Source organism: Neofelis nebulosa, chromosome 9, assembly GCF_028018385.1.
Source record: "Neofelis nebulosa isolate mNeoNeb1 chromosome 9, mNeoNeb1.pri, whole genome shotgun sequence".
Lineage (NCBI taxonomy): Eukaryota > Metazoa > Chordata > Mammalia > Carnivora > Felidae > Neofelis > Neofelis nebulosa.
In genome coordinates, this window is record NC_080790.1 from 31,469,223 (window position 1) to 31,485,324 (window position 16,102).

At 37.0% G+C, this 16,102-nt stretch overlaps 1 protein-coding gene across 4 annotated transcripts in view; it reads right to left on the reverse strand.

Moving 5' to 3' along the window:
* Positions 1 to 16,102, reverse strand: part of ATL2 (atlastin GTPase 2) — a 58,513-nt gene that overhangs the window by 13,512 nt on the left and 28,899 nt on the right. For all 4 annotated transcript variants that reach the window (XM_058683078.1, XM_058683079.1, XM_058683077.1 and 1 more), the window contains 2 exons: positions 2,930 to 3,064; positions 1,537 to 1,641 (listed from right to left, as the gene is read on the reverse strand). In XM_058683078.1, coding sequence (XP_058539061.1) covers positions 1,537 to 1,641; positions 2,930 to 3,064 — 240 coding nt within the window. The remainder of the gene's footprint in view (positions 1 to 1,536; positions 1,642 to 2,929; positions 3,065 to 16,102) is intronic.

Here is a 16,102-nt window from a genome sequence, read left to right on the forward strand (position 1 = left end):
TTCCCTTAGATTATATTTTAAGGTAAGCTACAGAGCCAGCTAATTCGAGGGGCACAAAGATTGGCTTCTGCCTGCCTCAAGGAAATGGCAGTTGTGCCACCTTGTAGGATTAAAAAAGAAAAAAGAAAAAAAAGTAGAACAAAATGGAGAAAAGATACTCTAAGGGCTCCCCCCAAAGTATCATTTAATTGGTAGTAAGAGAGCTCCCAGCCCTATAATAAACAGAAGCCAAGCTGAAAAGTACTCCTTTTTTATATCAGAATAACATCCCAAATTCCCTTCCATTCTGACAGCTATTTCAAATTGAAGAAGGAAGGAAATGGGAACTTACAGAGACCAGACATATGTTCTGAATATTACCAGAAAAGAAAACCAGAAAGCATTACAAAAATTCCAAGACACTGTGACAGAATCACTTATGATCTACCATCAGTAAGAAACCTCTATTATCTCAGAAGGAGCACATATTTCTAATACTTGCATATACACTTCTGGATACATCATCACCTGCTAGGGCTAACCACCTTATTCAATAATTCATTTTTCAGTCAGAGAAGCATCGACCACAGATGATCTCACAAAGAGACAATAAAGAGATACAAAATGACATGTGGTGGTTTAATTCAGTCCATCAGTCTAAATTATACAGAAAAGAGATGGCCTAGTTTGAAGAGACAAGAACTTGATACAATACCAAACACAATTAGAATATACAGTAAGTGAAAACCAGAAGGGATTTTATTACCCCTTTCTAAATTAAACGGGTCCTATAAGTCCTTAGTGTATCAGAGAAACATCACATACATTTCCTAAGTTAAATATGAATTAATTCTTATGCCTCTATCACCATTAGTTCAAATAATCAAGTACTAGTTGTCATATATGTTAAGAAGAAAACTAAGTTTAATTACTTGGGTTTTTTTTTTTTTTAGTTGGTTAGCCAAAATATAAAAGACATGTTGTACACCTTACTGTATCTGGGAACCACATGACTGAATTCAATTAAAAATAACATGCAGTAGCTTTTCCTTAAAAAAAAAAAAAAAAAAAAGGCATAGATGCTATGATGAAAAACCAAAGGGCCTGGATCTTGGTTTATTACTTCCTACATAACCAAAGTATGAAATTTCACATTGTGAGCCAGAACAGTAAGCGTGAAATGTACACGACCAATGAGAAATGTAAATAACTCTGACTTTAATCCTTTTTTCTCGGGGGGGGGGGGGGGGGGGGCACCTGATTAAGCAGCCGACTTCGGCTCAGGTCACGATCTTACGGTTTGTGAGTTTGAGTCCCACATCGGGCTCTATGCAGACAGCTCACATCCTGGAGCCTGCTTCAAATTGTGTCCTCCTCCCTCTCTCCCTGCCCCTCCCCCGCTCACACTCTGTCTCTCTCTCTTTCAAAAACATTTTTTAATGTTTATTTAAAAAAATTTTTTTTAATCCTTTTTTCTCCAATGAAAAGGCATTTTGAGAAAAAGCAAAGGTATTAGGACTATCTGACCCAATCATAGCACAGCACTTCATGTCTCACCTGGACCGAGCTAGTCATGGTGCTCAGAGCGAATACCGTTGCGCAGTCTTTGATAGTTGACTGGCTATCAAAGGCACCCTGGGTATCCATTAGCAGCACAGCCACCTAGGAATTTAAAAGTTTAAAATACTAAGTAAAACACTCATCAGTAATGACTATTAAAACCAAATTTAAAATGATAAATGTCGTTTATAGCAGTATTATCAGCAATAGCCGAACTATAGAAAGAACCCAAATATCCATCAACTGATGAATAAAGATGTGTGTACACACTAGAATATTACTCAGCCATCAAAAAGAATGAAATCTTCCCATTTGCAATGATGTGGATGGAGCTACAGTGTATTACACTAAGCAAAAAAAGAGAAAGACAACTAACTTATGATTTCACTCATATGTGGAACTTAAACAGAAGAAAGGAACATAGAAGAAGGGGGGAAAAAGAGAGGGAGGCAAACTGTAAGAGATTCTTAACCATAGAGAACAAACTGAGGGTTGATGGAAGGGAGGTGGGCAGGGGGATGGGCTAAACGGGTGATGGGTATTGAGGGCACTTGTTGGAGTGCCTGGGTGGCTCAGTCAGTTGAGCATCTAACTTTGGCTCATGTCATAAGCCGGTTCATGAGTTTGAGCCCGACATCAGGCTCACTACTGTTAGCACAGAGCCCACTTTGGATCTTCTGTCCCCCTCCCTCTCTCCCCCTCCCCTGCTTATGTTCTCTCACAAAAATAAAAACAAACTAAAACTAAATAAAATTTAAAAAAAAAAAAAAAAAAGGAGGGCTGGGGCACCTGGGTGGCTCAGTTGGTTAAGCATCCAATTCTCAGTTTCAGCTCAGGTCATGATCTTACAGTTCATGAGTTTAAGCCCCACATTAGGCTCCACACTGACAGACAGAGCCTGCTTGGGATTCTCTCTCTCTCTCTCTCTCTCTCTCTCTCTCTGCCCCTCCCCTACTCTCTCTCTCTCTCTCTCTCAAAACAAATAAATAAACTTAAAACTAAGGGGAAAAAAGGAGAGCACTTGTGATGAGCACTGGGTGCTGTATGTAAGTGAGGAATCACTGAATTCTACTCCTGAAACCAGTATTATACTATATGTTAACTAACTAGAATTTAAATAAAAACTTGAAACGAAACCAAACAAAACCCAAAGAGACAAATAAAAAAAATATAAGAAAATAAAATGAAATAATGTCAAAATCAGCAATTAAGTCAAGAAAAGTACTCTACGCTACATATCTCACACATTTTGACATAATCCATATATGTTATGTTAAAGTTATCAGACATTAATAGCTCTGTGTTGTTTTGATCTTTAGTATGAGAAAACAGTTCAAAAAAAGAATATGGAAGGAAAAAAAAACAGTAAAAAATATAAACAGAATTTTACTTTTGTTCCATTAGGTCTGTCAATCACAAATACTTCATTCCAGACTTGTATGCCTGTTGTTTCTCTTTCGCAACCACCTCGCCATGTAAAGCCAGTCAACGGTTCATTGTTTCCACCAATCCAACTTTGAGAATCCTGTTAAAGTCAAGCATAAATGTAAAATAAAACACAAAAAATAAAGAACTGAGGAGAAGTGTAAGAAATCACCCATTGTTTATTTTATAGATGAGGCAAGGCAGGTAAGTCCAGCAAGATAAGATACACGGTAACATTACACAAGTAGTTACGAGAGCAATCCCAAATCCCACCTGAGGTGCTTTGTCTTAGAGATGTGGTCTCCTACAAACCCGAACCTTCTCAAATCTCAGATTTTTGCTGTCTAGATTTCTATATAAGTGAGGCCACACCCACTTGTTCCCATTTTGAAAATTTCCTATGTTTAAAAAGCATAAAAAAATAGATGCCAGCTATTGTGACATCTTCTTGTACAGATAAGCACCACTCAATTCCAGAGAGAATGGCTGTCAAAAAAGCACTGCTCTCTTAGAATAGCTTATACTAAAAATGCTTTTCACACTGCCTTAATTTTTCTCTTTAAAAAATATCTACTTTAAAAATAACCACAAGACTTGCTTGGACCTGATTCAAACAATTGTAAGAAAAAAAAAAAAAGTCTTTTTCAAAACCAAAAGGGAAATCTGAACTCATGCTATTTTACTAGGCGGTGCTAACTCAGAGTAAAAATGATTGTTTGGCATGATAACAGTATTGTGGGTAATACTAACAATAACATAGTTCTTATCTTTTAAAAACTCAAGTTTATGATGAAAAATACGCTTCATATTTGCTTTAAAATATTGCAGCAAAAAACTAAAAGCACAGAGAGGAATACAGATGAAAGAAGATCAGCAAAATGTTGACACATCCAGTGGGATTCATGATGTTATTCTATCTTCGGATATGTTTAAAATTTTCCCCATAATAAAATGTTTTAACTAAAATCACAAGACTAGGGGCGCCTGGGTGGCTCAGTTGGTTGTTAAGCGTCAACTCTTGATTTGGGCTCAGGTCATGCATGATCTCATGGTTTGTGGGATCAAGCCAAGCCCCAAGTTTGCTTGGGATTCTCTCTCTCTCTCTCTCTCTCTCTGCCCCTCCCCTGCTCACACTCGCTCGCTCTCAAACACTTAAAAAAACATAAATTAAACTAAATTAAATAAAATCACAGGGCCAAATGGTTCTAATTAAAAATTGTGAAATAATATGAAAATTAAAATACTTGTAAGATAATTTATCTGGAAAAGTATATCTTGGACATAATACATGAGTACCTTTGACAGATATCAAGACCTCTACACTTCAGCATACTTAAAGCCCACACAACCTTTACTCAAAGTACCCCATAGGAAAAATTCCCTTGTTTCAGAAATACTTCTGATAAGCTTAGATACATAGTTCAAAACAAATAACAAAAACAACTCAAATTAGGAGTAAAGATGTTTAAGGTAGGCCCAACGAGGGATGTAGAAATTTATGAAAAACAGATAAGGTTGGGGAAAAAAAGTGTTGTCCAGGCCACCACCTAATGTGAAGATCAGCCTTAAACTTCCAACCATCTGTAATTATTCCACAAAACTCCCATCCCCAGTAGGTTACCAACTTTATCAATCACAAAATTCTCTTCTTCACCTTTCAGAACCTTCAACGTAAGGCCCTCATCTCTCTGTTGGTGACAAGGCTGCCTCATAGCACAACTCCATTCACACTATATACTAAGGACCTGTGCTTCAGAAGGGACCCTTCACGGGGATTAGAAGATTAATGGTACCCCCTAAACAAGCCCAGTTGGGGCTGTGCCCCTGGACTATATTTTGGATGCTCCAAATAGATTTTCTTACACCTCCATGCTGTACTCTCCAACTCATTCTTCCGTAGTCATTTAATTTTCCCAACAAGCGATGGAATCATGCTACTGTCCTAAAAAAAAGCCATCTGTAGTTCTTCATTTACCTATAGAACTATCTGGAGATCTGTTGAACATAACCAACCTTTACTTTTCCTATCTCTGCTCCCAATATTCCCGATAGTCCCCCTAACACACAGACATAATTCCTGTTGCTACCATACCAAAAAGGTCACTATATTAAACAAATATTTAAGTTGTTTAGTATAGCTCTATCTTTTCTACCTGTTCTCTGCTTGAACTGAGCCAGCAATTCAAGAAACTCCCAACTTTTCTGAACTCTTAAAGAATATTATAACTACAGATGGTTATCTTTACACAGCTTTACACTGCACTTCTTATGTGAGTCTTAAGAGCACAGGCTATAAATTCCACCTGTTTACCAAACTGCTCCTACCAAAGTATCTCAGCCCATTTTTGGCTCTCACATGTGGATTCTCATTCCGCTAACGATGTTGAAGTGGCACTAAACAAACTGATTATTTTTAAAAGGTCCAACCTACGTAAATAACTTAAAAGAATCTACCCTGTTAGAGACATCTGTTTTCATTCTACCTTTTACTTATATTCTCATATAGGATATAGAGAAATAAGATAAATAAGTTCCATGAAGAAGGAAGTTTTGTCTGTTTTTTTCCTCAAAACATAGAACCACATTTCCATGACAATTACTGGCTTGTAGCAGGCACTCAAAATACTTGTTCAAGGGGTGCCTGGGTAGCTCAGTTGGATGAGTGTCTGACTTTGGCTCAGATCACGATCTTGTGGTTGGTGGTTCAAACCCTGCACTGGGCTCAATACTGTCAATGTGGAGCCTGCTTCAGATCCTCTGTCCCCCACTCTGCCCCTCCCCTGCTTGTGTGCATACACACGCTCTCTCTCAAAAATAAATGTTAAAAAAAATTTTTTAGGGGCACCTGGGTGGCTCAGTCAGTTAAGCGTCCGACTTCAGCTCAGGTCATGATCTCACTCATGGTTCATGAGTTCGGGCCCCTCACTGGGCTCTGTGCTGACAGCTCGGAGCCTGAAACCTGCTTCAGATTCTGTGTCTCCCTCTCTCTCTGTCTCACCCCTGCTCATGCACTGCACTTGCTCTCTCAAAAAGAAACATTATTCAATAAATGAATACATAAGAAATTTTAGTTATTAAGCTTCAATGTGTTCCTTTTTGAGCATAAATAAGAAATATGGAAGAAATATCCCTTTTACTATTCTTCAAAATAATTACACAGACAAGACCGTAAAAATAAACTTTAAGAAGTAGAGATGATTGAAATCATAGGCTAACACGTTTGTTAATCTGACCCTCTCTAAAACGTTAAAAAGAATTGGTGTCTCGGGGTGCCTGGGTGGCTCAGTCAGTTAAGCATCCAACTCTTGATTTCAGCTCAGGTCATGATCTCATGGTTGGTGAGTTCAAGCCCCCCCGATGGGCTCTACACTGTCGGCACAGAGCCTGCTTGGGATTCCCCGCCTCTCTCTCTCCCTTTCTTTCTGCCCCTTACCACTCATGTGTGCTCACTCTCTCTCAAACCTAAACTTAAAAAACAAAAAACAAAAAAACAAAAAAAAACTGGTGTCTCAAAAAAAAATTAGTGTCTCATGAAAAAAAAAATCTATTATCATCTTTTCTTAGTCTACCCTGTAACTAAACTGATCTGATCAGTCAATAAAAGGATGAAAGAAAAGGCAAATCAGAGAGCTAGCTAATCCAGACTAATAAGTTTTGCTATTTTTAAACCTGAAGTTAAGAAGTCTATCTCTGTATCATACTAAATACTGATAACTTACATAAAATGTGTTCATACATTCACTCAACAAGTATTCACTGAACACCCTACCATGTGCCAGCTACTGTTCTAGGTTCTAGGGATACAGCAGTGCATGAGAACAAACATTCCTGCCCTCCAGGAGCATTCTAGTTAATTCTAGAAGCAGACTCACTGATACTACTTGTCGTAAATTACTAAAAACAAATCTAAGAACTTGAAAAATAGTAATCTGGTACCATTTAGTACTGTGGAGGCAAAAAAAAAAAAAAAAGCCTTAAAACTCAAAATTCCAAAAATAATCAGTCCTCCAGTAAAATTAAAAGGGAAGATCTTTTAGAATAAACCTCAATGGTAAAAAGTAATCTGAAAACACCCAAACTTCAAATACCACAAATAAACATAAGCCCTTGCCAAAAAGACTTACCAATGTAATTATCAACAGAAGAACCCCTACCTACTCTAAATAGTAAGACACAAATTCTTACTTCACCATAGGAAAGATAACATTCCTTGGTAACAAAGTGAAACAACAGCTAGGTAAACTTTATCCAAAGGATAAAAAAATGCTGATTGGAAGGGGTATGTGCCCCCGCCCCCATGATTACAGCAGCGCTATCGACAATAGCCAAATTATGGAAAGAACCCAAATGTCCATCGACTGATGAATGGATAAAGAAGATGTGGTATGATATTCAATGGCGAATATTACTCGGTGATCAAAAAGAATGAAGGGGAGCCTGGGTGGCTCAGTCAGTTGAGCATCTGTTTTTAGCTCAGAGCATGATCTTGCGGTTCCTGGGTTCGAGCCCCACATTAGGCTCTGTGCTGATAGTTCAGAGTCTGGAGGCTGCTTCAGATTCTGTGTGTGTCTCTGTCTCTCTCTCTCTCTCTCTCTCTCTCTGCCCCTCCCCCTCTCGTGCTCTGTCTCTGTCTCTCAGAAATAAATACATGTTAAAAAAATTTTTTTTAAAAGAATGCAATCTTCCATTTGCAACAACACGGATGGAACTAGCGTGTATTATGCTAAGTGAAACAAGTCAGTCAGAGAAAGACAAATATATGATTTCACTCATATGTGGAATTTAAGAAACAAAACATGAATATAGGGGAAGGGAAGCATAAATGAGATAAAAACAGAGAAGGAGGCAAACCATATGAGACTCTTATATACAGGGAACAAACTGAGTGTTGCCGGAGAGGTGTTGGGTGGAGGGATGGGTTAAATGTGGGATGGGCATTAAGGAGGGCACTTGTTGAGATAAGCACTGGGTGTTGTATGTAAGTGATGAATCACTAAATCCTACTCCAGAAACCATTACTATACTACATGTTAACTAACTTGGATTTAAATTAAAAAAAAAGAAAAAGAAAATCTTAATCTTATAAATCTACCTCATTTAGGAGGTAGGCTATTAATAACACCCAAATGAGTGGATAGAAAAATATACACATTCTGACCACCAAGCATCATTTAGTGTTTTCACTTAAAATATGTAAGAATACTCCGCAAGTTCTAGAACAAATTAAGAAGCATTAGAGTCTTAAAACAGTTTAAAACTGTCTCACATCTTACCTACCCCCATGTCCAATTCCTCCCTTTAGGGCTACACAAATAGATAACATTATGACTGACCCAAGTCACAAGCTCAGACAAAGGACAAGTCTATTAACCTAGGTACGTACTAAAGAATTTTAAAAACCTAGTTAAAAATGTCCTTGACTTTGAAGACATTCTGCTAAGTAAAGTAAGCTAGCCGCAAAATAACAAATACCTTATGATTCTACTCATATGCAGTACCTCGAGTAGCTAAACTCATGGAGACAGAAGAAAATGGTCCATGGAGGGGGAGGGGAAAAAATGGGAGTTTCATGGGTATAGAGATTCAGTTTGGGAAGGTAAAAAAGTTCTGGGACATTAAAAGAAAGGAAAACTACAGATCCATATATCCCATGAACACATATGTAAAAATATTCAACAAAACATTAGCTAGTTAAATCTAACAACATTTATTAAAGAATTATCACCACAGCTAAATGGGACTTATTCCATGGGATGCAAGATGGACTCGATATTTAAAACATTAACAATATAATCAATCATATCAAGAAGCTAAGAAAAATCACATGTTCATCAATAGATACATAAGAAGCATTTGACAAAATCCAACATCCGTTCATGATAAAAAAAAAAAAAAAAAGAAACAAAAGCAAGCAAACAAAAAACCTCCCAACAGACTACGAATAAACAGGAACTTCAAAAAAACTCCTACAGCTGAAGTCATACATAATGGTGAGAACCTCACTGCTTCCTCCCTGAAGATTAAGAAAAGAGTAAGGATGTCTTACCACTTGTACTCAACATTGTACTGGAGGTTCTAACCAGGACAGTTAGCCAGAGGTACTTCAAAGAGAGAGTAGAGGTACTTAGATTGGAAAGGAAAAACTAAAACTGTATTTACAGGTGACATGATCTAGTATACAGAAAACTCTAAAGAATACACTAAAAAACTATCAGAACTAATGCAGGAATTGAGCAAAGTTGCAGGATACAAGATCAGCATAAAAGAAATCAACTGTATTTCTATAAGCTTGCAATGAATGATCTTGAAAATGAAATTAAGAAAACAATTCCAAATGTAAAAGCATCAAAAAAGGAATAAATTTAATAAAAGAAGTAACACATACTCTGCAAACTATAAAGATCTAAATAAAGGGAAAAACATCCCATGTTCATGAACTGGAACACTTAAGATGGCAATACTCCTCAAGTTGATCTTTCATGTTCAACCCAATCACCAACAATCCCAGCTAACCTCCCATAGAAACTGACAGGCTAAATCTAAAAATCAACGGAACTGCAAGGGACCGAGAATAGACAAACTTACTAAAAACTTACTACAGAGCAACAGTAATCAAGACAGTATGGTACTGGCATAAGAACAGACCTATGTAGACCAATGAAATAAAACTGAGAGCCCAAAAATAAAATTGAGAGTCCAGAAATTAGTTTGATCAACTAATTTTCAACAAAAGTGCCAAGACCATTCAATGGAGAAAGAATAATCTTTCCAACAAATGCTGGGACAACTGGATAAGCAGATATAAGAGAACTGAAGCTAGATCCTTATCTCATTTCATTAACATGCATTATTATATACTAATGTATTATAATTAGTGAAATATTATATATTAGTATATATTCATATAATTATAGCATTGTAAGCCAAATGGTGGAAAACCCAAATATCCATTAACTGATAAAATGTGGTATATCTATACAACAGATTATCAGGTCTTAAAAAGGAATGAAACATGATAATGCTACAACACAAACCTTTAAAAGTACTAAGTGAGGGGCGCCTGGGTGGCCTAGTCGGTTAAGCGTCCGACTTCAGCTCAGGTCACGATCTCACAGTTCGTGAGTTCAAGCCCCGCGTCGGGCTCTGTGCTGACAGCTCAGAGCCTGGAGCCTGTTTCGGATTCTCTGTCTCCCTCTCTCGGACCCTCCCCCGTTCATGCTCTGTCTCTCTCTGTCTCAAAAATAAATAAACGTTGGGGGCGCCTGGGTGGCGCAGTCGGTTAAGCGTCCGACTTCAGCCAGGTCACGATCTCGCGGTCCGTGAGTTCGAGCCCCGCGTCAGGCTCTGGGCTGATGGCTCGGAGCCTGGAGCCTGTTTCCGATTCTGTGTCTCCCTCTCTCTCTGCCCCTCCCCCGTTCATGCTCTGTCTCTCTCTGTCCCAAAAATAAATTAAAAACGTTGAAAAAAAAAAAAATTTTAAAAAAAAAATAAACGTTAAAAAAAAAAAAATTTTTTTAAATAAATAAATAAAAGTGCTAAGTGAAAGAAGCCAATCACCAAAAGACCACATATTATATTTCATTTATATGTATGCACAGAATAGGCAAATCTGTAAAAACAAAAAACAGACTGGTGGTTCCTTAAGACCAAAGGTTTGGGGATGGTGGAAGGGGAAGTGATAGCTAAAGGGTACAGGTTTCATTTTTTTCACTGTGAAGGGAAAAAGGTGCTCTAAAATCGATTGTGGCGATGGTTGCACAACCCTGGGAATATACTAAAAACTCATGAAACTGTGTGGTTTAAGTGCATAGATTATACGGTATGTCAATTATATCTCAATAAAGCTGTTAAAAGAAAAAGAAAAAATCAAATATATTTAGTACACAAACTTAAGAAAGACTCCCAGTCATACAAAATCCACCCAATAATACTACAAAAGTCTAGGAGGAAAAGGAAGGTCATTGGAGGTTCTGCTATATATCCATCTATAGTGCAATATGTCATAAACGCTATGGCTTAAGTATGCTTTTTTTTTTTAAAGATTTTTTTATTTTTAAGTGATCTCTACACCCAATGCAGGACTCGAACTTACAACCCCAAGATCAAAAGTAGCATGCTCTACCAACTTAGCCAGCCAGCCACTCCTAAACTTGCTTTTTTTTTTTTTTTAAGTTTATTTGACAGAGAGAGAGAGAGAGAGAGAGAGAGAGAGAGAGAGAGAGAAAGCAAAAGTGGGGGAAGGGGAGCAAGAGAGAATCCCAAGCAGGCTCTCTGCACTGTCAGTGGAGAGCCTGGTGCAGGGCTCAAACTCACAAAAAAGGAGACTGTGACCTGAGCCAAAGTCACACACTCAACTGAGCCACCCAGGCACCCCTAAACTTGCTTCTTCATGAAAGGATTATGGTGAACATTATCCAAAGTATCTACAGAAAATGCATCCTATTAGATCTTTTTTAAAAAATGTGTAAGAAAAAAAAATGTTTCAAATAGTGAGAACGAAACATTCTTGAAGTAAAACTCATGAGTTAAGTAGTAAAACTGTCTAGGAGAATAAGGGAGGGAGGCAGGGGGTTAATGACTTTAAGAAAGTATTTCTTGGGGCATCTGGGTGGCTCAGTCAGTTAAGCATCCGACTCTTGGATTTTGGCTCAGGTCACGGTCTCCCGGTTGTGAGACTGAGTCCCATGTTAGGTTCTGCTCTGGGCATGGAACCTGTCTGGGATCCTCTCTCTCTCACCCGCTGCGCTGCCCAGCCCTGGCTTGTACATGCTCGCTTGTTCTCTCTCTCTCTCTCTCTCTCTCTCTCTCTCTCTCTCTCTCTTAAATAAATAAATAAATAAATAGATAAACAAACATATTTCTTCACCAGAGACCATTAATGTAAAAGAAATTTAAATTATACAAGACTGTTTAACTCCCTGAATGTCTTAAAACTGTGTTTGAGTAATCAGTGTTTATGTTAACCATCTATTACTTACGATATCTTTTAATAGATGACCTAAATAGAATCAAGTACTTTAGAAATAGTAAATTTTAACTTAAAAGGAACAAAGACTTCAGAATGGAAAAAGGTCTGTTAGAACAAATAATTTATGTTCTCTCAAGTCCACATATGTGATGACATAGTATCATATTTTTGATGAAAATACAAAACAGGCAGTATACACATTTGGGGCTTAAAGCTGGAGAGCTGTTTGAAAGACTACAAATGGCACAACATTTTCAGGGAATAGATTCAGGAATGCAGCCGAGAAAGCCTCTCCTAAGACAGTGCTATAAGGACTTTGAACAATATATTGTAGACTCCTCTGCTTCTGCTTCCTCCAGCTTTGGTAACACTTGTTGAAGTTTTTCTAACTGAAATTACTCACACTAATTTTAAACCTGCACATGAAAGAACAGATTAGTTTCAATGCAGAAATCAAAATCTAGGAGGAAAAGAAAGCCAGTGAGCTAATGGAAAAAAGGTAGTCCACAGTCCACATAACTTCTATACTCACTCCTTAGCTTACATTCAGGGATAAAAATAAGGGAACCAATTTTTATTTTCCTTACTGACTTAAAATTCTGATCAAATTTGGCTGGCTTCTCGCATAGGCAAAAATAGTAATAATATAACACTTAAAATTTCCACAGCTTGTTACATAAGTTACATACATTGCTTCACATATAATGAGTGAAATTCACAAATGTGAATGCAGTTAAAGTAATAATTAAATGAATAAGCTACGTTTCTACAGTAAATATGGTAACAGTTTTATAAGCATGACCCTGTATAGAGTACAATGATGACCTAAAATTAACACAACGCACACCTATCAGAATCGCTAAAGTTAAAAAGACTGACAATACTGTTCATAAGATGTATAACAAATTTAAGTCTCTTACATTGCTCAAGGAAGTGCAAATTGGTAAAACCACTTTGGAAAAAAATTGTGGCAGTCCCTAGTACAGTGAAATGGGCTTTATGAACCTAGCATTTCTACTCCTGGTTATATACCCAACAGAAATAAGTGATTATGTCACCAAGACTTGCACACAAATATTCATGGTAGGTTTATTCATAATGGACAAAAATTACAAACAACCCATATGTCTTCCAAAAGAAGGAGTAAACAAATTGGTATCTTCACCCAATAACCTACCACTCAGCACTAACAAACAACGATTACTGGATCATGCAATAACATGGATAAATCTCTTAGATTCAATGAAATCACACACAGGAGCGCATACTTTATGATTACATTTATGTAAAGCTCAAGGGTAGACCAAACTAATCTATAGTGATGTAGATCAGGATGGTGGTGGACTCTGAGTATTGGAGAGAGTAATACTTGGCAGGGGAAATGAGAGAGCCTTCTAGAGTGCTGGTAGTATTCTCCTTCTTGATCTGAGTGGCAGTGGTTACAAAAAGTATAGGTACACACAAATTTACTGGCTATCCTAAGATTTATGCACTTTATTATTATATGCAAGTTATACCACACAAAAAAAACAAAGAATAAAATGACCCTAGGCAGAACCTTTTAAAAGTACCGTTCATCCTCCAAATACATTTCTTTCTTAAAAAAGGAACATGAAACAAACCAAGTTTTCCTTCATGCATTCACACATTTCTCACAAGCCCCACATCTCAGACAATGTTAGCCTTAGGGAAAAAAAGGGTGAAATCAAGTTCAATATCCCATATGGCCAATTTGGAGGTATTTGTGCTTTTGGCAAATTATACGTACGTAGCAGCACATATGATCTTTAAAACTGTTCTTACTCCTGATCTCTGGAAGCAGTTCTGGGAGCAGCTCTTTAAATAATAATCATCATAATAATAATATCATCTACAATTTCTCTTAAAATGTCTTTAGCAATTATGTTGTAAATGGAGTCAAAACTCTTTACTCATTAAGCATATAGATACCAGTGGGCAGCAAAAAAGTTACCAAGCATGCACTCCTCTCGGGCTATCTCAACTTCTGAAGTAAACAGTGAAAAGTAAACACTAACAAAAACAAACAAACAAACAAAAAAAAAACAGTTTAGTGTAGGTAAAGGATCAAACATCATTTTACATAGTAATTTTAAGAATAAAGGCTTTAGAATCAAATTGCCTGGTTTGTATCTCAGCCTCGCCACCTCCTTTGAACCTCATTTCCTCAACTATCAAGCTGAAATACTAACACTACTGCATAGGGGGAATGTGACTACTGAGGGAAATAATACCTATTTAATGTTCAGTAATCAGAATACCTAGAATTCAGTAAAGATTCAAAAACTGTTAGCGTCAAAGATAATCTGGGGACACCTGATTCCTGATTTCGGCTCAGGTCATGATCTCAAAATTCGTGAGATAAGTCCCACATCAGGCTCTGCGCTAACTGCAAGGAGCCTGTCTGGGATTCTCTCTCTCCATCTATCTTTGCCCCTCCCCCACTTTATCAAATATAAATAAATAAGCTAAAAAAAAAGAAAAAAGATAATCTGCACTTCCTCATGGACCAATACATCATCTTGGAAGTGCTCTTACCCAAAAGTCAAACCTGAGTCTGATCAAGTCCTTAGATTTAAATAACAATTTACAGCAAATTCAAAGGACAAAGGAACATGTAAAAATTACACTAATGGGATAAATTCAGCAAATCCAGACTGGGAAACTCTCTAAGACCAACAGTCAGTTTCTTCAACAAATAAACTGCTAAGAAAAATAGATGGAGGGAAGCCTAAAAAAAAAATTAGAAACACTTTAAAGACAACCAATCACAATGTGGACCTCATTTAGTTGGCTCTTGACTCTAAGCAAACTGTTAAAAATGAAAAAATTAAAATATCTGAGTCAACTGGAAAATTGATCCCATATATTAACCTTATATATACCTAACTTAAGGAATTATTTATTTTTATGTACGATATTACTGTAAGGTCCAAAAAACCCATCATACTGAAATATTTACAAATGAGATGATATATCTGGACATATTCACAACAATATAAAAGATATAGAATGAGTTGGCATATAGATGAAATGAGATTGAGAGTTGATAACTGTAAATACATGAGCATTCATTATACTGTTATCTACTTTTACAGGTGTTAAAAATTCTTCATAATAAAGTTATTTAAAAAAAAGAGAGAATGATATAAAAGTACAAGCGACTCTGTACACAATTCAGACTCTTTCTTTATCTAGCGCGCCTGGGTGGCTCAGTCAGCGAAGTGTCTGACTTCGGCTCAGGTCATGATCTCACGGTTTGTGAGTTCGAGCCCCGCGTCCAGCTCTGTGCTGACAGCTCAGAGCCTGAAGCCTGCTTCAGATTGTGTCTCCCTCTCTCTCTGCCCCTCTCCTGCTCACACTGTGTCTCTCTCTCTCTCAAAAATAAATCAATGTTAAAAAAAAATTTTTTTTTTTAAAAGACTATCTAGAAGAGATCAGTTAACAGCTCTCACCAATGCTTAGTGTTCGATATACCAAGTATTAACGTTTATATAATTTAATTCTACCAAATTCAGTTTTGACCTTCCTAAACCAACTCCTAAAACTGAAATTCCTTTACATGATAATTTGATCAGCATTTTTCTAATAATTCCTATTATCACAGGAGTTATCTACTTTGGAAGCTTGGGATTCACAAAAATCAGCTCACTAAAACTTACGAGATGAAAGCAAATATCCACTGACAGTTAAATGAATAAATAAAATATGGTATAATCACATAGTGGACACCAAAGCAACAAAAATAATGAACGATCACTCCATGCAAAAAATGGGCACATTTCATAGATAGTTTAAAGAAATAAACCAAACACAAATTCTCATGACATGATTTCATTCATGTGAAGTTCAAAAACCAGTCTGGGGTACACAAGAGTTCAGAATAGGGGTTACCGTTTGGGGTTAGATATTAACCGCGAGGGACATAACCAGGTGGGGGGGACAGTTCTAGATCTCCATCTGGATGGTGGTAATAGGGGTGTGTACATATGTAAAATTTCAGCAAGCTATACACTTGAGATTTGAGTACTTCCCTATATACAAATTATACTTCAGGGGGAAAAAAAAGGAAATTCAAAAGAAGAAGAAAACATTTGCCTAAACTACATCCCCAACAACCAAATCAGCATTAGAAAGGGAAAGACACAGAAT